The 22,691-nt window shown below is 47.3% G+C and overlaps 1 protein-coding gene across 1 annotated transcript in view; it reads right to left on the reverse strand.

Annotated features, from left to right (window-relative positions):
- The window catches only part of ALDH1A3 (aldehyde dehydrogenase 1 family member A3), a 33,022-nt gene extending 23,770 nt beyond the window's left edge, over positions 1 to 9,252 (reverse strand). Inside the window, exons 1-3 of the mRNA XM_034066456.1 lie at positions 9,138 to 9,252; positions 5,610 to 5,714; positions 262 to 402 (exon numbers count right to left, since the gene is read on the reverse strand). Coding sequence (XP_033922347.1) covers positions 262 to 402; positions 5,610 to 5,714; positions 9,138 to 9,236 — 345 coding nt within the window. The 5' untranslated portion in view covers positions 9,237 to 9,252. The remainder of the gene's footprint in view (positions 1 to 261; positions 403 to 5,609; positions 5,715 to 9,137) is intronic.
- Positions 9,253 to 22,691: the final 13,439 nt, after the last annotated feature.

Genomic DNA, 22,691 nt, shown 5'->3' on the forward strand with positions numbered 1-22,691 from the left:
TTTGAAAAATTAATATCTGTCCTCACTTCCATAACTAACTAAAGCTTTAGAGAAGTCAACTCTATAGGAAAACTATCAGCCTTCTTCCAAGAGCCCTAAAATCATCCTGCAGAAAGAGGAAGGTAAGCCATGTCTCCTGCATGGACTCTGCTGTCCTACATGAAGGGAAGGTATTAGATAGATAAGGAAGCAGCAGTACCAGAGGATGGAGCTGAGTTACCAGCCAGCTGTTGCTGGCTGATCACTGCTCACAGTACTTACTGCCAGGATGACTCTGTCCCGCTCGAGAAGATCAGCCAGCTTGTGGAGGAGTCGTCCTCTGCTCAGGGCATCCATCTGTCTCCACGGAGAACCCCTCTGGAATGCTGCCTTTGCTGCTTCCACTGCATTATCCACATCAGGCTAGAGCAGCCACATACACAAGAAAACCTTACATTACAAGGAATGAGCTGGACAATGGCAGAGAAACCTTACCAGCACGCTTCCTAGATGATGCTCTGGTGGCTAAAACCAAGTTGTCTTACAAAGCCACTTCTATTTTACTCCTGGATTTGAACCCAAGCCTGCAATGTATTTTGGCCTTGGCCTGGGCTCATAAAAAACCTTGAAGTCAAAGTACTTTCAAAGGGAATTCTATGCAACTGGTTTGTTTATAAAATAATCCAAATTCATATTCCTGCTGATACAGGATGTAAGTGACACTAGGGGAGGATGGAGAAGCAAGATCATAGAATCATTTAAGTTGGAAAAGACCTTTAAGATCATCAAGTCCAACCATTAACCCAGCACTGCCAAATCCACCACTAAACCATGTCCCACCATTCCATCCCACTGGAACTAATGCCAGTAACAGCACACTAAAGTTCCCTTAGGTCCTAGATCACACTTTAGAACATTTCTGGCAGAGGGGAAGGGTTCAATGCCCTGACAAAGGCATTTCACCTACATAGACTTACTGCCACTCTCCCTTCCCCTGCCATCCCCAGAGAAGCTTTCATGCATTTGGCCACAGCATGCCCTGGACTCCTCCTTTCTCCCCCCATACACTGATTAAAAGTGAAGCCAAGGGCAATGTCCTGACCCAGTGAAATCAATGGGAACACTGCCATCAGCATCCACAGCCCCAAGCATACATAAAGCATACCTCACCCTGGCTTTGGACAGAGTCCTGCTCTATGTAATGTCTGGCAAAGCCCTCAGCCCACTTTGCTGATGCAGAATTTGCACCTCACCATAATATGTGGCTCAAGGGGGTGGGAAAGGAGGGAGAGTTTCAGGCTTTTATCATTCCTCATAGCACTTCTCCAGTTGCTGTCATTTATGTCTTATCTCAAGTCTCATTTGGATACAATTATGAAGTAAGCCTCTGCACTGATCCAGCAGAGTCTGCCCATTCTCCCCTCATGGGGAAGTGTGTGGGGCTCAACCAAGAAAAAAGTGTTATGGGGAGACAAGTTGCCTTCTTAGAGTAAAAGTTCATGGACAGAACAGCAAGTTGTCACCCATGGAAATGTCACCTTACACTAGATTTGGCTCCTTTTCTTTGCAAGATTACACAGCTTTAGAATAGTCTAACTTCTACTACTGGGAAAAGAAATCCACCCTTTGGAAGGGCACTGATGGGGAAACCATTGTAGGAAACTTGTGCTCATACAGGGGGGGTTAAGAATGGCTCTGGTCAAGCCAAGGGTGCTGGCAAGCAAACAGCCACTGTACAGGCAGGTCTGTTCTGCCTGGGCCACATCACCCACAGGCAGAATGAACCTTCAGAGTGGTTCACTTCAGTTGAGTTGATCTGAATTCCAACTGGCACATCACAAAAGCCAGAAGGCACCACCAGCCACTGCACACTTATGTGCTGCCCACTCTGCCTGCTGGAATGAAGGCTCCAGCTGAAAGACGGCAGTATTTTATGTGACAAAGCAGACAATGAAACACAAGAAGTGTGTCAGGTTTAAATTAGTCTTCCCTTAGCAGCAATTAATTAGCTTCTGTGACCAGACTGGGAGCACTGATGTGGAAAGCACTGGGTCTGCACTGGCACAGGCCACAACACAACATGCCCTTGGTACTGCAGGTCTTCCCACCACCCTGGCACTGACAGAACATGGAGGAGATGGCTGTGTGGGGAGATTTTTCCCATCTTATAACTATGGAAGCACCTGAGCCCTGCTGTAGCTCCTGCAAATACTAGTTGTCTTCATTCTTGTCTCTTCTCACACATGCTGGGTACACACAGTGGCCTAGAGACTGCAGTCATCATCACATACACAAATAGGCTTTCTCAAATCACCCGCTGGAGTAGCACCACCAACTGAGATCTTGTGAGTCTGCACAGCCTCAATAGGCCTGAGAGACCAGCAAAAACAAGGAAATTCTTCAGGAAGGCTGAAATACCATTCTTAATCCACCCTGTTATGACTAGGCATTAGGGGAGTCCAAATGGCATGTTCATTGCAGGCATGTTGCAATAGGTAGGCACAAGGCGTGACAAAGACTCATAACTGTCAAGGTGCCAGGGACACACTGTGTGCATCCTGGTGCTCAGTTCTGATCTACACGGATTTACTGAGCATTACATAAAAAGCCCCACTAAGAGAACATTAAGATTACAAAGTCAAGCACTGCAGCCTTGGAAAATGCCTGCAAACCTTCATACCCACCTTGCACCCCCAGTTACACAACCACATAGCATTTCCCCCTGAGCAAATTCACACTGTTCTTTGTCCTAAGCTACCTCTTCCACCTTCCTCCTCTACATCAAGTCCTGCTCATCGCCGCTCCATTTCTATCCTGCCCCTTTTTCCTCTCTCCTACCCTAGTAGCTCAGGAGAGACCACCACCTCATTCTGCGAGTAGGAAAAACACCTACAGAAAAGCCTTGCTCTGCTTCATGCTCAGTGTGCACAACACTGCTTCCATTTATCCAGCAAGAAGAATGCCAGGGATGAGCACATCCAGTAAAGATCATCTTTCGTCAGCTCAATTACTAACTTCTTTGAAAAGCCTTCGAAGTGCACATCTTTGGAAAGGCACTTTCCCAACACAGGGCATGAGCATGCCACAGTTTCTCAGTTAGAAGAGGTTCTCTGACCTGCAAACAGTCTACACATTGTATTGCTCCAACTTTTGAGCCCAAGTTCAAATCGGCTACAAACAGCATCTTAACAGCCTAAAGTGTTCAAAAACATTGGGTGTTATCGCAAGCCTGCTCTAGAGAATAATGCTGATGCAGCCTCATACCTCAACCTGTCTTAAAGTGTTATTGACAGTGCACAATGGCACAAGTATTTCTGCCTTCACATGGCAACACCAAGACAGGGTGGCAGTTCCAGGGCTGCACTATTTGCTAGAGGCAGAAGTCTAATGAAGAAAGTGATTCATTCTCTTTATCAACCTAGCAAACACTTGGACACAAACCTGTTATTTGGGAGGCAAAAAGCCTCCAAACATCCAGTGGAAGAATTCATCGTTTTAATTTCAATACTTCTTTAATCACACAAGATTTTATAACCCAAATATCCCATCAAGAGCAATTCTGTCTTCAATTCTATAACTAAAGAACAAACAAAAACTTTGCTCCTAGCCTCATAAAGCATTGGCCAAGATTCAGCACCAGACTAAATTGTCATTGCTGAGATATCAGCTGCCAAATTCTCACCCCTCACATGCAGCCTAAGCAAAACACACTCTGTACAGCCAGGGAGGGCAGGTTTCTGGTCAGGGGGAGGAAGTGGAGTCCTGCTCTGAAACTAGAGCCAAAGCCAGTACCAGGAACCACCCTATGGAACTGACCAGCACAACCAAGTATGGTGGCACATGGTGACAAGACACTGGAAAGCACCAAACAACTCACCACTTCCTGTAGTGACTCCAACAGACTGGAGAACTAGATGATCATAAGGTCCTTTCCAACCCTAACTATTCTGTGGTTCTAAGAGTGATGTAAAGAGATAGAAGAGACTTTCAGCACTCAAGGTGCAGCTAACTTACATTGTCACCTGCAATTATTCTATGAACCAAGTCAGCCACCTATGCTGAGTATCCATGGGCAGAGGGCTCCACTGATGAGCCCCCAGGAAAGGTTTACACCCCTGCAAGCTAGAAGCTGAAAGTTATCCTTGGATTCAGGCTTGAACAAGTCTCAAGGAGGCAAGCAGCAAAACTGGCCTTTTAGTTCTGCATAACAATTTTCTTTAACCAAGTCATGAAGAGGCAGGTCTAAATACTCATGTAATGCTCTGTAACTGCTTGAGGAGACACTTAACTCAGGGAACAATAAATACATCATGGTTCCTGCCTAACAAAACACAGTTGCATCAGAATTTGCTTCAGCCCCACTGTTTACATGCCACTGCAATTAAACACAGTTGTGTCCTACCCAGATAGTATAAAACAACTACACGTAATGTTTGGTTCTGCCTCAATATGCAATTGTCCCATGGATGCACAGACCCTCCATGGCAATAGGTCTCAGAGGCTGTTTTAGTGCCATCCAAAAGAACAGCTACCTTACAGACTATTTGCATACAGGCTGGAGTCTTGTACTGCCAAGCAAGTTTACTCCCATCTTCAGAAGGGTCAGGCTCTATACAGAGTGTAACACCATTAAACACATTGCTCCTGCACAACTAGTATCACTCCTAGCAAGAAGGGATCCCCAAGGCAGCTGCCTGGCTGGAAATCAGGCACTGGGCCTCACAAGTGTTGAACAAGCTTAGGTACCAAGAAAAAGATACCTCAGCACAGGCAGAAATGCCCACATTGCTTGTCACTTACTGCCCAATAGCAATGAGCAGCCCAAGCCCTGGTACAGCAGAGAAGCTGTGATTCATCTTCCCATGACTGCAAAACGCCAGTTCTTTCCCATAGATCAGGCCAGTTGGCCCATACATGATGAGCTGTTTTGGACAAAAAGTGTCACATCTGATCATTCCTCACCTCAGACTATTACCAAACCCAAGCAGTTATGTCCCAGGCTAATCTACAGCACACCAGGGACTACTAAAACTCTTGAGAGATACTGGTTTGCTTTTAACTGAGAGTTGCCACATTTGTACAGGAGGCCAGAACCCATGACGCCAGCTGGAAAAGCAGCTCTACGTCTCTAGCAGGAAGTGGGTAGTGTTTGCATGACTGAGCTTACATTCCCCCAAGTGCTCAGATTATTTGTTGATTGTGTTTAAAAAAGGCCAAGTTTCATCCAGTGTCTCCAACAGAATGCCATGCAGCTTGTGTATAACCACTCCCAACTCAAAGCCCAACTTCTGTCAGGGATGTACATACACCATCACTGCTATTTCCTCAGACTGGCTTTCCTCAGACTGGCTGCTTCCTTCCAGGATATAAAACAAGAACAATGCTGAACCTCATCCCTCTGACAGTGCTCTGCAGGCAGTTCCTACCAGGCAAAGTGACTGCCAAGTCAGACAGGACTGAGCCCACCCAGTGTAATTCTTGAGCAGCACATCTAGTGTACCAGACCTCCAGCTTACAGTCTGGCCAGATGTACATTGTCATTAAAAGCCACCTTTTCCTCTGTGTGCTTCCCTACAAAAGGAAGTCCCATGGAAACTGCCTTTTGCCTTTGCAACAGGAAAACTCCTTACCTTGTCTCCTTCCTCTATGTCACAAATTTTCTCCAGTGTTGAAGGGTTGTAGGTGGGGAATTTTTTTCCACTTGTAGACTCATGCCATTCGTTGTTAATAAATATCTGAAAAGAGAGCAAAGGAAGAGGGATGGGGAAGAGAAAAGGAAAGAGTCATGCAGACAATGCAAATAAAACACAAGTACTCCTCAAAGGTCCTAAGGCTCTTCAGTTTTCATTGATGGCAGAGTCAAGGATGTTCAGTCTCTCTCCCAGGGAGACTGTGATATAGGCAGCATTTATCCAAACTAGAACCTGAGGTAGAGAAGAGACTAAAAAGCCTGCATGCACCCAGTTAGTTCTGAGCAAGAGGAGGACAGAGGATAGGGCCCACACAAAATAACACCATAATTTGGCAACGAGAAACACAGTTTTTGAAATGCATCTCCATGGGAACAGCAAACAGACACCAAAAGAAACTCGTATGGTCCAGGCAAAAGGAGCCTCTTGTTACATGCTACAAGGGAAATGTCAGTATACAACATCACTTGGTTGTGTGTGTCCTGCCCTGGGCTACTTCCACAACCTGCCCCCTCCCAGCACTGTCCAGAGGAGGGTAAGTACTGGCTCAGTTCTACCCCACCATGCCTTGTCACAGGCTAAATGCAGCCTCCCACATCACTTTGGAGTCATCTGTGACAAGATTTAAGTGTTTCAAAATATTGTATTTCTAGAGCAAGAACAAACAGTCCCAGTGTTGCGTAACTGAAAATGCATTAAATACTTGAGTGTTGTTACTCACTGTAAACAGAACATGAATACCTATAGACAATTAATTGATTCAATATGCATCTTATCCATGCTGTGATCTAAATTGGCAGTGTTATATTTTAAATATACTTTAAATAAGATTAGATGAAGTAATCTTTATTAGTAGCCCGTTAGCGGCTGTAAGCAAGTACTTCTACTTGGAAGTCATCCACATTCACAATCTTGTTTATGAGTCTCTATACACTACCAGGAGATTAATGTTGCATCCCTCACATTCGGAATTCCCACTGCTTTGGGTCATAGTTTTCTTTCCTTGGGCAGCTTTTTTTTCCTGAAAGGAGTTTCTCATTACTATTTCTACAAAAAGCATCTGAGATTCAGTTGTGGAGAAGCTGCACTTTTGGAGCCACCTGTTTCAGACACACTGAGAAAAAGCAAGTTTTGCCAAAGAATGCTGCCAAGTGAAGTCACAAGGAGAGATAAAACACTAGAAATATTAACTGGCTTGACACTGATGCTCCCAAACTACCTCTGTATCCAAGTCCTGCATCACAATATTTACATATTGTAATCTCAGTTGTCTTTCGTTTCACTAATGAAGAAAGTAATACTATGAATTAGAGCAGTAATTGTAAAGTTACAGCATCAGGCATATGCTCACAAACTAAGGATTGGGGAAGGATTCCATTTTTCCTCCACATTCAACATTAATTCTATATGAGAAGGTAGGGATGGGAAAACAGTGATCCTATGAAAAGTAGTAAAACACAAGACTGACAGGATCAGGCTGTTTTAAAAGTAACATATACGTTGGCATCATTCTGGGAATCACACCACATAACCCGAGTCTCTAGTGCCAGGAGTTAGTGCAGAGCAGCGTATCAGCCGTTCATGCTTCATACCCGTGATTTGAGACAGGGAACTGTGGACAGATCACTTCCATCACACATCCGTGACAAGCATTAAGCTGCTCTACAAGTAAGACCTTTGTTGAAAAGTTTTGCTCTCCCCCAGCCCCGTAACTGGTAGAACCACGAATAAACCCCTGTGCTAAGCAGAGGCGAGCGTGCCGTCAGCTGTGCACATCTGGTGAAGCTCAGGGCATTTAGAAAACCCCTCGCAGTTTTATGAACACTGACTGCTGCTCATTATTTTCTCAGATGCACTGGGAGCATCAGATCAAGTGTCAAATTCACACTTTTAATTAACATTGGTTTCCACTTTTAAGAGACTACCTTGATACTGTTTGTGCACCGAGTCTCCGGTAAAACTCCAGAGAATAAAAAACTCACATGTCTTAAAACATGCACGGCTGCAGGATCAGATCCCTAAGGAGTATTTAAGAGTGTTCACAACAATAAAAATAACAAAAAACAGAACATTTGGATGTTTTAGAACAACTCTAATGGCCGTGTCCATTTTGGATGCAGGAAAGAGCTGCTTGAGCAGCATTACGCCATTCCGCAATCAGCAGCTGCAGATCCAATTTGCTGCAAAATGACAAATTTATCTTACAGAGAAAAACTCGATGAATTTGGGATGTTAAAAATTAACCTAGTCTGGTGATTACCACTAATTGCTGATCTGTTCAGCACTTCAGACTGCACAATTCAAACCAACACCTACCTCGCTCCATAAGCTATCACTGTTTACCCCTTCTCACCGCAAGAGAATGGACTTCACGTCCTGCCTTTTATTTTTAATAGTTAATATAGAAATATAACAGCAATTAATGCGCTCATTCAGCCCCTCCAGCTCTTTCAATCCAGGCACATCGTTCAAATGATGGCAGTCAAGGCTCCCTAGCAGCATAACCAGCCGGGATGGATTCCCCCCTGCACAAGGCAGTGGGTCAGGCTGCTGTGGAACAAAAAGGCGACCCGGCTATCGCAGAGCTGCCTTTGGGGAGCTGGGATTCCTGCAGCGGTGCTCAGCTCCACACCAGCACCAGCCTCACCTCTGGAGGACAAAGTGATCACGCTGAGGAGCCTTCGGTTAAATCTGGAAGGTCAGGAATGACTGAAAGGGAGCTCAATGGAGATGGAGAGGTGTGGGTTTGTGCTGCCTGACTTATCCCATGGGGAAGCCATGGAGGAGCTCTGTTGGCACAGTGAGCACCAAGGTATGTATTAACACCACTTCAGGGCAGCTCCAGTGCCATAATGGGGCCTTTTCACAAGCCCAGCCCTATAGGACATTGGCTCTCCTCTATGCTCCAGCATTCCCCAGGACCCAAACCCACCCCAGCACCCAGCACAGCCCCATCCCACCCGGTTAAGGACAGTAGGACACAACCCAGACACGCAGCTGCCTCATGGATAAACCCCTTCTCACATCCAAATCCGATTCCGCTGAGCACCGATCAGGTTGGTCTGTGAGCGCTGTGCTTGGGAAGATGGCAGCCAGGAGGGCCAGCTCGATACCACAGCCCTCACACCGCAGGTCTGGTGCCATGGGTGCCACCCCACCAGGGAGAGATGCCTGTGGGCAGCTAGGGCAGCACCACAACTTGAGTGCTTTGGGGTTTCTTCCCCTAAAATTGGTTTCTTGGGGTTTAGGGCTTGGGGCAACAGCAGCTCCCCTGGATATACCACAGTCACCTGCTCACTGCAGCCATTAAAACCACATTTAAACCCCCAATAAACCTCAAGTCCAGGTCAGCAGGGGGGAAAAAGGAATTAAGAAAAACAACAGGGATGGAGAAAACTTTATGCTAAGAGGATGAAACCTCACCCCCAGCCTGACCTCCCCAAGCACCTGCACCGCCTCCCCTCTCACCTTGGTGTACTTCACCTCCAGGCCGCGCAGGGGCCTCGGCAGCGGCGGCGCTTTCCTGTCGGGCTGCCCGTTCTCCACAGCGCCGTTAAGGGCGGCCATGGCCGCGCCGTCGAACCCGCACCGAGCTCTGCCGCTGACAGCCCCGCTCCTCCGCCTTAAGAGCGGCGCGCGCGGAGGCCACGCCCCCTCCCCGCCTCCTCATTGGCCACCGCCCCTCGCCCCGCCCCGCCCCGTCGCGCGGCCCTCAGGTACCGGGCGGCGCCGCCCCGCCGAGGCTCCGCTGAGGTAACGGGAGCGGGGGGCGCCCGCGGGCTGCGGCCGGGCCTGGGGCCACCCCGGCGGGCTCCGAACGGCCTCCACGGCTGGTCCCGAAGGGGGAACCGGCACAGCACAAGGGGATGTCGGTATGGAGGGGGCCTCAGCTCTGCCCTGCGGGGAAGGGGGTGACGGGAAGGGTTTGTCAGCACCCATGGCCGGTGCCTGATGGCCTCACCTCAGCCCATGACACCCCGATCGTCACACAGGGCTTTCAGGGCTGATCGAGAAGGAAGGAACTTCGCATCACATTACAAAAAGCTGACAGAGGGGAGATTTACAATATATATTAGGAAGACATTATATTAAAGGCACTAATTAAGTTAAAGCACACTGTGAGGGTCATGGCACAGGGTGCGCAGAGAAGCTGTGGCTGCCCCATCCCTGGCAGTGCTCAAGGCCAGGTTGGACACAGGGGCTTGGAGCAGCTGCTCCAGTGGAAGAGGTCCCTGCCTGTGGCAGGGGTTGGAGCTGGAGGAGCTTCAAGGTCCTTTCCAACCCAATCTGGGACCCTATGAAATGTCTGGGTTGGAGCAGACAGCAGCTCCTCCACATCTATGTGCATACGTGAGTCTGGGACCAGTTTGACCACCCCAGTGTGACTAAAGGGCTTCAGTGTATCAGTGCAGGACCAAGCCCTCGAGCTGCAACTTCCTACAGTGATAACCAATATACCTGTGTCCTACACAGCCAATCTCCAGCACCGTTTTCATAGCAGTGTACTCAGAACACCGAGAAAGATGCTGTCTTTCAAGAAGCCCTAAAGGATATGGAACATGTCTGAAGTGACAGATCTAGGCTCTGTGCCTGAACAAGTTCATTATGCATTGCTTCACTTCACGTTGAATGAAATATGTGTAAGTCTTTGCAGGCTGGGGGCCAGGACACTGGGAGCACCCTTACACCCACACACACATGGAAGATAATACAACATATTTTCCATATAACAAGTGGCAAGATGCCAGCAGTTATCTTACAAAATGCTTCGCAGAATCTGTCATCCCCAGCAACAGTCAGCACTTTGCTGGGGAATGCTTAAAAATACTCAGCGCTTCCAAAGGCAGACAGCCCCTGATATCACAGCAGCACAAGAGTTAGTGCTGATTCAGAAGGGAAAGTACCACTGATGAATCAAACCCCACTTCCCACAACTTGCAGGGTAGTCCCGGAGGTCCTCTGCCCAGGTGAAAGCCTATTCAGTGGTGCTTGGCTCCTGAGCACTGCCATAACACAAAGGAGGATTTTTGTCCCCCCCCAGTCTTTACCAGACAAGCCACTGAGTCAGTTTCTATTGAACTGTCAATGCTAAAGGACTCATCCACCCTTCCAGCTGCAAGATGGGATCTCCTCTTCACACGGGAAGGTGCTTCAGTTATAAGTAATTTGTGGGGATATCTTCATATGCAATGGCAGAAGCGAATAAGCATTATCAGAAAATAAAGGGATGCATTACAACAGCAGAAGTGTTCGTTTCTAAGCTGTCCATTTTCAACTGTCCAGCTGTGCCACGGAATGGACTCAGAGATCAATATGATCAGACAAAAAGCCATTTATTGCAAAGCATTAACTCCTTATATACTATTGCTTACATACACCTACAGCAATTTGGCATATCATGATTGGATACTTGTCTTGAAGACCCTTAGTGACTAACATATAATTGGTTAAGCACAGGTGTGAGAACTTGACCTCGAACGCTTGCCAACAGTCCACAGTTCTCATAAGTCAGTGAATTACCGTTTCTTCTTATCTTGCTTGCTTAAGCTTCCTCGGGCCTCTCATGGCCTTGCTGTATCTTTCAGAGTTATTCAGAGCTCATGTACCAAATATCCATTCTCCTGTGAGAACACTGTCTCCACACAGTTGGTATTACCCACAAAAGCCTCAAAGCTTGAAGAATCTGTTCACCAAATCCCAGTGTAGTCCTGGTCCCAATAAAGAGGAATTTGGATCTAAGCTATCCTTAGATGTCCTCAACAACACTCCAAGGAGGCTGATTGGATGCACAAGTTCAAGCCTGAGACAGGAGACATTTCTGCCTATTATCTCTGGAAAAGAAATGGCCAGTGATCCATTAGGCCCAGTGGCATGGTCTGGCAACCAAACCTTTTTGGACTTATAGTAATTTGCCATTTCTGGTTTTACCAGAAGGCATCACAACATTACAGGCAATAACTTGACAGTTCAAATAGCAGGGAGCAGGGAGGAAATCGTTACAGAGGTAACAAGATATCAATAGAATGAATCCATTTCTGTCTGTATTTTGCCCACAGAAATGCTCAGCTAAAGGGGAAAGTGCTCTTGTAATGAGAGGACAAAATATGTGGGTGAAGAGAATGATGAATAAGAAGTTCCAGGACAAGCAGTGGTTAAAGAGTCCATCCAGTGGGTTTTCTCACATGGAATGAACATGTCTCTTACCTCTTATGAGGAAGACTTTTTACAAGACATTCCTGGGGATATTACTTTAGGCATTATTGCTTCTTCGAGTTAACATTGGTGCAGTATGAGCTATATCTAAGGCAAGAGTTCCACATGCAGAGTTTGGGGATGTGTAAGACTTTTAAAAGGCTGCACGAAGTGAATGAGTTGTGAGTCAGCGACATATGAATGAGCTGAAACAATAAACTTTAACCAATACACAGAGCTGTCTGCAATGTTCCCCCCTAGGAACGTCACAAGAAGAGTAACAAAATGTTCCCCTGTCAAAGAGGTTTTGGACACTGGTCCCTTGTTGGGCAAACTCATTCCTACCGCAAATGGGAACAACACCACTGGCCTCAGGAGATGAGTGTGTTGTCACTCGTGCTTGTATCAGATCCACAGAGGTGGAAGCACTCGCTCCCCCAGACTGCTGAATGGATAGCTCAGCGGGAGATGTCCTAAAAGCAACAGCAGAGCCCTGATCAGAACAAGTGAGAGACGTTTTATATTCATTCCCATGCTCCAGGAGGGCCATGCCACCATTCAAATAGAAGCACTGAAAAAATGAGGTTTACCTAAGTTTGTAACAGTTGATAAACGTGTCAGAAACAGCCACAAGAGCAAAAGCATCTGTTAATGAAAGATCACATCACTACTGAGTCACCCTGTTACGTTCTACTGTTGCAGTAGTGTTTGCAGAGATGTCTGCAATATGTATCCTTAACCTGCTGCACCGCCTGCGATAGCTGTGAATTCCCTGGTGCTGTGCTGCTCTGCAGAGCCCTGTCTCACAGGTTTCTAGCTGTGAGCACACCAGTTCTGCTCTGCCAGCCAGCACAGAGATTGCCTTTCCTCTGCTGGGTCAGACATATGTGCTCTTAAATCCACAACCATGGATCTGCGCTGAGGAGATGTCCGTGCTATGATGTAGCTGTCTCCCTATCTGCTGTGGGGGTCAAGGGTCTCTGCAGGAATTCTCTGACTTCCCCACCTCATTTAACCAGAATGAAGGGAATAATGTTGGTAACTCACCCTTCAAATACACTCCACTCCTGTATACATGCATCTTACCTCCTGGCTCCATACCAGGGAGTTGTATCCGGAGGATCAGTGAAGACATCTCCGGATCACCTGGGAGCATGATGTTTCCAGACAACTTTGGCATCCTGCCCCATGGATGAAGACAGATTTAGCAACGGAGCACATATGCACCCACAGGACAACGGTTTTGCCCGGTCAGCAGTGGCATAGCCATTGAGAGCTATGACACAAGTTGATCAATTGATATTCCAATGATATTTTGCATCTAGACCTCAGCCTGTGCTTCAAGCTGACCAGAAGTCCTGTAGCTGTGTAGAGCAGTTAACATGGCACAGAGCCAAAGCTACTTCTGCTTATTTTACATAAACCCTGAAGCACACATACACACTCAAACATAAATATGTGGGTGAAACCATATACTCTAAAAGGCTACTGAGGCTGCACACTCCGGCACTCAGCAGCTAGAACCGATCAGAATTTGCCTGGTTTTACACAGCCTGATGAACTGTAATTGAGTTATCCACGTCCTTTTCCTGCAGGCACTCCCCTCACTCCTCATTGGCAGTGATTGCAGCTCCTGAGAGAGCAGCTCCCTCATGATTTATTCCCCTCTTGTTTAATGTGCAGCGACGGGGCTTTTTACTGCCTGTTATTCAAACTGTGCTTTGGGCACAAAATTATTCATTTCCATCTGGTTTTTCCATGGCGCTCATGACAGCAATGTCTGAGTGTTTCGCAGGCAGCATTTCCTCTCCCAGTAATTCAGAGAGGATCCTGACCCTGGATTATCAGTGAGGAAAGAAGGCAGGTGGCAATGAATTAAAAGAAGGGTCTTCATCATTTTGTATTCCCCGTGTGAGTCACCTAAAGTGGGAGCGCTTTACATGAAGGACATTCTGAGCTCAGCTCCCACTGTGCTCAGCTACAGCAGTCATTAAACAGCAAACCGGATCAGAAGATCTCCCACCAAAACACCCAGCTAAGGCAGAACACGCAGCTGACAGTGCATTGCTCCCTGGTGACTTTCATCTGGGACTTTTCTTACTTTTCTGTGCCAGATTTTGTAAACTTTCTGTTCCTGTAACTTCATTTTCTCCAGGGTTTGTGTTCATGTTTCTAAGCAAACTTAAAAATCATAAATTTCATTACTGTCGATCAGCTTCACCATGATACTGGTCACTGGGAGGATGGGTTGGTTTGAACTCTGACATGATTGGCATTTTACAGGCTCCCTGGTAGCAGTAGTGGGCTGTTTAATTGGCATGGGCTGGCCATTTGAAGGGAGCAAGACTTATGCTTTGCCAGCAGGTTTTGGTTTGCTTTGCTTCTCCAAATGTTTTCTGGCTGCAAAATCCCAAGATCCATCCCAGACCTCAAAAAGAAACAGGATCTAGAGAGCTCCCTCAGCCTGGTCCCCTCTTACTGGGCTGGCTTCTTTATTCCACACTGTATTGGGTTTGCGTGGCAAGACAGACCCACTGCTGGCCAAGGCTGAGCCCATCAACGATGGTGATAGCACCTCTGGGATAATGAATTCAAGAAAGGGGAAAAGCTGCAGCACAAGAGCAACTGCAGACAGAAAGAGGAGTGAGAATGTGTCCTTTCTCCCATGGGAGGGACTCCATGCTAGAGCAGGGGAAGAGTGTGAGGGGTCCTTCTCTGAGGAGGAAGGAGCAGCACATACAACATGATGAGCTGACCACAACCCCCATTCTCTGTCCCCCTGCACCACTGGCTGGGAGAAGTTAGAGAAATCAGGAGTGAAGTTAAGCCCAGGAAGAAGAGAGAGGTGGAAGGAAGATATTTTAAGATTTGGGTTTATTTCTCATTGTCCTACTTAGATTTGACTGGCAATAAATTAAACTAATTCCACTGAGTCAAGTCTGTCTTACCCATGATGATAATTGCTGAGTGATCTCCCTGTCCTTATCTCATCCACAAGCATTTCATTATATTTTCTCTCCCCCATCCTGCTGAGAAAGGGGAGTGATAGAGCAGCTTTGGTGGACAGCTGGCATCCAGACAGGGTCAACCCACCACACAGACACAGAGAATACAAACATGGAGAAATACATGGAGAATAAGCTCCTTAGATACCTGTTGGAAGAAGCTGTTTAGTAACAAAGGCACCTATTTGCTTATTTACCTGTCTAAACAGTTATCTAATGGTAATTACTGCTGCTTGAAAGCTTGGCTTTTACGCAGGTTTTTGCTGAGTTCATTGAAGCCAGTCCTGATCAGCTGCCATGTAAAACAAGCAGGAGAAATGGTGAGAGCTGAACTGCTGCCTTCAGCTTGGAAAGACATTGCAAATGACACAAAATTAGTGGGGAGGTCTGCTGGTTAATCCCAAGGCAAGTTCTACTCAGTCTATCAAAGGATTCACATGTGATTTCAAAAGGATTGGAATCTAGAAAGATGCCTTAAAAAGAAAGATGAGGCTGTCCTGAAGATCCTTTGGAAACCATCTCTATTATGTAGGGGTTTTAAAGTTAATCCAGCCTTACCTGGGCTTTGCTGAGTGATATTAGTGAAGGAGGGTTTTAGGCATTCGGTATATCTTGGAATTTGAAGCAGCCGTACTGCATGAACTCAGCACTCTCCCAATATTTGTATCTCCCTTCTCATGCTCTGCAGGTTAAAGCTTCCATTTTAACACATCTGGGGCTGAAGAAGAGTTTATTTTCTCATTCCTCTCTACCTCCACAGAATCTATCAGTAAAGGTGGAGAGAAGCAACATGAGATACCATGAAATGCTACTTGTATGAGCATTTGTAATCCCAAACATGACGTCCTGATGCAAACCAGGACTTTGCTGGCTCCAGGCAAAACAAAGCCTTTTTATACTTTGCACTGTAATGACTTCATGAAGCAAAATCCTCAATCAAATTAATTTTCTCCATGCGTATCATAGGTGTTACACTGGCTGCACAAGGCCCGACCTTCCCTTTAGTTTGCCTGTCTCTAAAAGTGAATTGGAAAAGTTAGTGGCAAGGAAATAACAAACAGCTGGAGGTTTTGAAGCCTTTTCTATTAAAACAACTTCTATTTCCTCTTGCCTTTGCTCCTCCCTGCCAGGCCTAGTGTTGGAAGAGGAGGAGAGTGGGAGCAGGAACAGAAGCAAGTGCACGATAACCTACTAAGATAGCGTCTGTGCCCTGAAGAAGTTCAAGGACCTGTTTCATTAAAACCATTCAGTGTGTCTGGCACCATGGAGTGATGGGAACCACTCCCTGCATTGATCTAGGGTGCAGACCTGAGGATTATTTAACAGCTATATATAAACAGCTATTGTTTGTGGGATTGGCAAATGAAAAAACAAATACGTTTGTTTTCTCCACAGATCACGTTGTTTCCTACTTACTTTCTCTTGATAAGAGACATTTGGAACCAGTGCCCAGGTTTGGTTGCCTCGTCAGGAATCGAGGAGCCTAAAATATGCTTTCTTCTTCTGCTCCTTCCTCCCTCTTTGCTCTCACTCATCATCACAGCTGTTGTGGGCCCAATGCCCAACAATTCTGCATTAATGCCTCAATACACACAGCCTTGCACAGCAGAACAGTTTGCAACATACCTGGTGCCATAAAGTCTTCCTGAATCGAGCTCCTACAAACAAGTTCTGTTTATGGGCTTCATCACACTACATATGAGCTATGTCCGGCTGACTCTACCCCCAGCAGCTCTTCCCAGAGAAACGGGTGTGAGGGCACAGTCACGAATCTAGAAATACAGAGCAGGTAAGCAAACATCCTTAAAGAAGATACCATCTCCAGCCTTGATCCTGCACACTCACACAGGCTTAATGTTAAGCACGTGAGCAGTCCCAGATGACTTCAGCAGAGCTGCTCACATGCTTACAGTGCATAGCCTTTGCCAGCTCACAGCCTTTACATCTAATTGCAGAATAAAAGGCAAGTCTCCCAGCTCTATCAACTGCAATGAATCATTATAAACAGCACATATTAAAATAGCCATGGGGCAGATCCCAGGGAGATCCACTGGGGATGAAGTGATGTGGACTTGTTGCAACACAACCTGGAAATACTTTTTCTTGGACAAAGCGCAGTGCCAGCCATATGAAACTAACACTGTGGTGAGGTTGTTTTCATAGGCTTTGACCTGTGCAAAGCTGTTTTTTGTGGTTAAGCTTTGCACAGTCCCTCCCTCTCTTTTGCACCTTTTGGGTTGAATTCTATTGTGTGAACCAGGAGTTGGCAAACTGCTCTTCAAACCTTGTGAGTACTTTGCATAGGGATTTGCTGGCTTCACCCCTCCCAACGTACCTTGAGAAGCCACAGCAGAAACCACATCACAGCACATGGTCTCTTCTCCCATTTAACAAGCAATAGCACAAGAGGAAATGTCCTCCAGCTGCACCAGGGGAGGTTTAGATTGGATAGTAGGAAAATTTTCTTCACTGAGATGGTTGCCAGGCATTGGAACAGGCTGCCCAGGGAAGTGGTGGAATCACCATTCCTGGAAGCATTCAAAAACCGTGTAGATGAGGCCCTTAGTGACATAGTTTAGCGGTGGACTTGGCAGTGCTGCGGTGATGGTTGGACTTGATCTTAAAGGTCTTTTCCAACCTGGTTGATTCTATGATTCAGTCTGCTGAGCTCTTTCTCAGCAGGCCCCTATCCATGGCCCTGAGCTCTGGGGTCCCACCCCATCCTTTGCTGGGGTGAGCAGCACAATAGCCGACATTGTGTCCCATCCTCCTGCTGCAGAGCCTTCACGCTTCCACTAACACCAGGCAGGGGACAGACGGATCCGGGGGCACGCAAGAAGAGAGCAAAGCAAAACCCACCCAGGTTTGCAGCCTCGCATGGCACGCCCGCTAATGAAGAGCCGGGCCCTCATTAGCAGGACCTCGCCGTGCACACCCCGCTAGGACCGTGCCCCGGTCCTGCCCGTTCGCATCCCGGCGAGGATGCTGCCGCGGTGCTGCCGCCGTCGCAGCGCTCAGCGGGCGCGGAAGGTTGCGCGGCCCCTCCGGGGCTGGTGTTTGCACCTGGGGCTGCGGCGGTTTAATGGACTTTAACACATGCAAACAAGAGCTTTTGTTGGCCGGCACAAAGGCTGCCCCCGGCGAGGGGCTCTCCCCAACACTGCCCGCATTGTTTCCCCTCCGCTGCTTCTTGTCACCCTCCTTGTCAGAGTTTAATGAGGACAACGAGATTTCGCAGGCTCATTTCGCACTTCAGCAACTTTCTAACACTTTCTTAACGAGGGAGAAGGGGTGAAGGGGTGGGGGAGACACGGGGGGATCCACCCCGGCCCGGCTCTATCCCGGCGGGCAGACATCCTCGTCCCCGCAGGGATGCGGGTTTGAGCCGGGGATGCTCTGCCCCTTCCAGCCCAGCCCCGTACCTCGACGCGGCTCCCATTAAAAACCCTCATTAATCTCTCCGGATTTAAGCTGGGTGCACCCCAGGGAGCCCCCGACCCGTTCCGGTCCATGAGCACCGGCCGGGACCGTGCCCGGGGCCGGCAGCTTCCCCTCGGGCACTGGCTCCGCACTTTCCGGGCAGGAGATCAGCAGTTTTCTGACCTCCTCGCAGCATCTCTCCAAAAGGAAGAGAGGGCAGGGGGGATGCTCGGCCCTTCTCCACACACCCGGGGCTGTTCCCCCCACCCCGGCTCCCACCGCTCCAGGGCACCCACTTGGGTTCTCCGAGTAAAGCTCCCGAAGTTCCGGATTTGCACCACTAAAAGCGAACCCGTCGCTTTCCTAAAGGGCTGCCGCCAGGACGTGTCCTGCGCCGTGATTTAACGGCACTTGGGTTCCGGGGAGCGATCCCACCCTTCCCAAACTCGGGCATCCCCGTCGGGCTGGTTTCATTGCTCCCTCTTTAGGTAGGCAGCGGCCCCAGGCAGCTCGTGGCTGCGGTATTCGGTGTTTTAGATGGAGATTTTGGGGAGGATTTGCCTTCAGCCTTTGCAAATCCCTGTCTCTGACTCCTGTTCCCACGACCGAAATCTTCTCTCTGCTTTTTTCCCTACTCCTCTCTTCTGTCCGTGTGAGAAATTCGGTAAAACCCGAGAAGTCGTTTAATGCAAAGGGGTTTTAAAACACCAAAGTATGCGCTGAAAGGAAAAAAATCCACCCCAACTGCTTAATTAGGTGTTTACCGAAGGAGCCATCGGAGCCTGCTGGGTATAACACACAGTCTGTACGTTCTCTGGCCGCAAAGAAACCCAGTGATTGCTTTTTCCCCCCTCCCTTACAACGGGATGGGTTAAGGCTGGAGTGTGATAAACTTAACTCTGTCCCTGGGCTTTTTGCCGCTGGCATTCACTGGTAAATACCAAGTGAACAGAGACTGTGTGACCACAGGCCCTTGAACTAGGGACAAACATTTCCTCTGTGCATTTTAAATAATGCCACTGCCAAATATTTTGTTACCAGAGATCATTATCCTTTGAATGAAAACTCGAGGAGTAAAGGCATTGGTTTTGTCTTTGCTGGTGTGGAACAGACTATATGATATCTAGAACAGCAACAAGCTTTCACAAATTGCTATATGATTTCTACTGCCAGGTTCTGTGATATCGGATACGACATAAAAATAAGAAAGCCGGGCAGATAGACACAGAAACTCACTGAAACCACCTGTATATTTTGTTTCAAAGGGAAATCTCAGCTATTGTCTTACTGGCCCTGGTTCTGTTAGGCCTTGGATCTGCTTAATCTTTAAAGCTATTCAAACAAATTGAATGATACAAGGCAAGTCTCCAATAATTAATCGGGATTCTTGAATTTTGATACAAACTTTTATGTAACCGAGAAGTTTCTCCCTTTTCCTTGCAAAGATGTTAAATAGACACTAAGTCCTTCTGTCAAGAGCGCTACCACGAACAAAGTTAAAAGGAACAAACCTGGACATTTTCCCTTTGCGAAGAAGAAAGGGAGGAATATTAGAAAGAGATAAAAACATGAAGTCATGGGAAAGCTGCTACTGCTGTCTGTACAGAGACTAAGGTTTAAAGTGGCTCGTACACTACAAACTGCCTGAACATGCACCCAGAAATGGTCGGTTTTCCCAGGTAATGCTTTTGTCCATTTATCCAAACCTCAGAGGGACTCAGCCCTGGCACTCACAGGTCTCATTCTGAACCTTTTGCAATGTTTGTTCTTTCACTGCTGCAGTCCAAAGAAAATGGAAGCGATGCCATGGTGTATGGAAGAGCTCCTGAGGTCAGTGCTGAGCTGCCACTGCAGATGATGAAGCTTCAGCTGCGGTCTGCCCCTTCTCACATTATGCAATTTTCTCTTGGTATTTAGCAGAACTTCTCCAGGATAAATACTTTGCAGAGTTGTGTGTCCTGCATTGAGGCATTGCTGAAATCCCCCATGTACAAACTCCCTTGTAGGAGTCAGGATTTTATCTGGATTATCAGGAAAGGAAGAATGATGTGCTTGCTTTACATTTTTGGTGGTGTGGACTGTCCAGCCTTTGACTTCGGTGGAAAAGCAATGCTCAGAGAAAGACCTGCAGGCCTGGGCCTGCTAAATAACTTATAGGTTGCAGATACAATATCTACTGAGGCCACTGGTAAAATCCTTCCAGAGCCAACATGGACTCAGCTGGTGTAGACAGCTCTCCACATTATCTCATGGTAGATCTATGACCGACAGCCCCTGCTTTCTGCCCCTCCAGCCTTCCTGCCCTCGTGCCCTTCTTTTAATCGTGTAAAATGCAGCAAAAGAATGAAAACCTTCTGTTTTTTGAAGCTGATGTGCCTGAAGTGATGCTCTATAGGCTGCTGTTCTATGTTCAGGTGTATGAGGAGACTATCTGCTGCGTTGAGTGAGTTAGAGTTCCTTGAGTTTCTAATCAGACATAGGTCTGTCTTCCCACAAACAGAAGTGCTGGCTCTATGGACAGAGCAGAAAGCTATGCCTGGATCCATCCTGGGATGCAGTCTTGTCTTGGGTCACATCAAGCGATTCCCTGTCTGGTGGATGCCCTGCTCCTCCTGCCAGTCAACAGTTCCACCTTGTACTCTTCAAGAAGTAGTTTATAACCATGTGCCCAGGATTCCAGTGCTCTGTGTCAGAAAGGCAAGGTAGTGCCTAAGGCTTGTTCTCCATCCTCTACAGAGTTATCACCTCCTCAAGGTTCTCTAAAGACCATTTAGAGGGAGGCTGTTCATTTCGGGATAGGAAAAGAAAGAAAACACAGGCTGGGCTGGTGCCCTTGGTCCCCATGAGAGAGGGGGAGCACCCAAAGTTACCCATACAGTGGCCCAGAGGGGATGGTTTTTGGGTCGCAGGTGCCAATGTCGATGGCACTGGGTCTTGTGGCAGCTGCTCAGCGAGCCGGCCACTGCTGATAACACCCTGCAGGTGCTCAGCCCGAGAACAAAGGGCCTTTTCAGTGGCTGCTGGGAAGGAAGAAGCCTCCTTGCTGGTTGCAAAATGGCTTTCCTGGATGGCAATATTTGGTTACAGTAAGATCTGTTATTTCAGAAGAAGCCCCGCAGAAGGGAGGGTAATTTGACTCAGGCATGTAAAAAAACCACCATCGTGGGGGCTCTTGTCTCCCTCCTTCTTGTCCCCAAAGTACTGAAATGACATTGAGTTGTAATGTTTCATCTGAGCAAAGTAAAGCTAGAGGCTGGGACCAGAATGTGTGTCCTCTGGTTATGGCCATCTGCATCCAGGTGAGCTGCGTCGTCATCCTGAGGATACAGGGCTGCCTGCAGAGCCACAGTTGGATAACACACAAACTGGTGTCTTTTGAGCACAGAATTGAACTGAGAAAAGCTGTGTGCTGGCACGAGCAGAGCCCAGGGGAGACTTCCACTCAATCTCTGGACTTGAATTCCAGTGCTTATGTTGGAACACCTTAGTCAAATGGTTTCACTGCAAAACCTGCACTGTTTGCACAGGGAGACCTGGAATGAGGGTTAGGAGGTGGTTTTGCTATGCTTCCCAATTGGATTAGTCTTGATCCCTGTACTCAGTGTGTTTTGGCCCTGGAGGTACTTGTGTGATCATCGATCGCAGGCGTCTAGAGGTGGCGCATTCTTCCTTTCCCACACACCAGCTGCCAAGGCAAGGAGCACCCCTTGTATGGCACTGCTGTGATGTTGTCCATGTATTTTCAGCCCTGCAGTCCTAGCACCAGCTGAAGGTTTGCTGTGTTCTTACCACCCTCAACATGGTTATTATCCCTGTCATATATTCCCAGGGTATTTCTTCAGCGTGACTGAGTCTGCCCTATGCTTTCCCTATACTCCATAAGCTGTTCTCTACAACTGAGGGACATGGTGCCCTCTGATACGTAGGTGACTTTAAAATTATTCTCCCTGCTTCCTTCAGGTAGATGTGGAAGGACAATCCAAGGCAACTTCGCATACTGAGGAGGCATTTCCCAACCAGGAAAGATAGAGGGATGCTGTGTTCACCCCAAAGGCATGTGCTTAATGGAACAGCAGACATGTAACTTCTTTTTTAATATCTGCCAAGCTCACCATGGTAATTCATAAATGAATATGGAAATACAAAGCTGGACTTCTCATTTTAAGTAAGTGGAAGCACATTAGCTCAGAAATTGCACTGGTCACAAGCAGTACTATTTGCTGTCAGAGTCAAAGCTATCCAGATTCTTCAAACGCACCAGCTAACATCCATACAAATAATGGGATTTGGCTGAGTACAGTTAAATATATTTGATTACTTCCCTTTTATCTAGTTCTAGGTTTACTGTACTTTTCCTTGGATGGCAAATAAGAAGCCCTTTTCTTCTAAGTGACAGCAGGGAAAA

The sequence above is a fragment of the Melopsittacus undulatus genome, chromosome 9 (genome assembly GCF_012275295.1).
Source record: "Melopsittacus undulatus isolate bMelUnd1 chromosome 9, bMelUnd1.mat.Z, whole genome shotgun sequence".
Classification (NCBI taxonomy): Eukaryota; Metazoa; Chordata; class Aves; order Psittaciformes; family Psittaculidae; genus Melopsittacus; species Melopsittacus undulatus.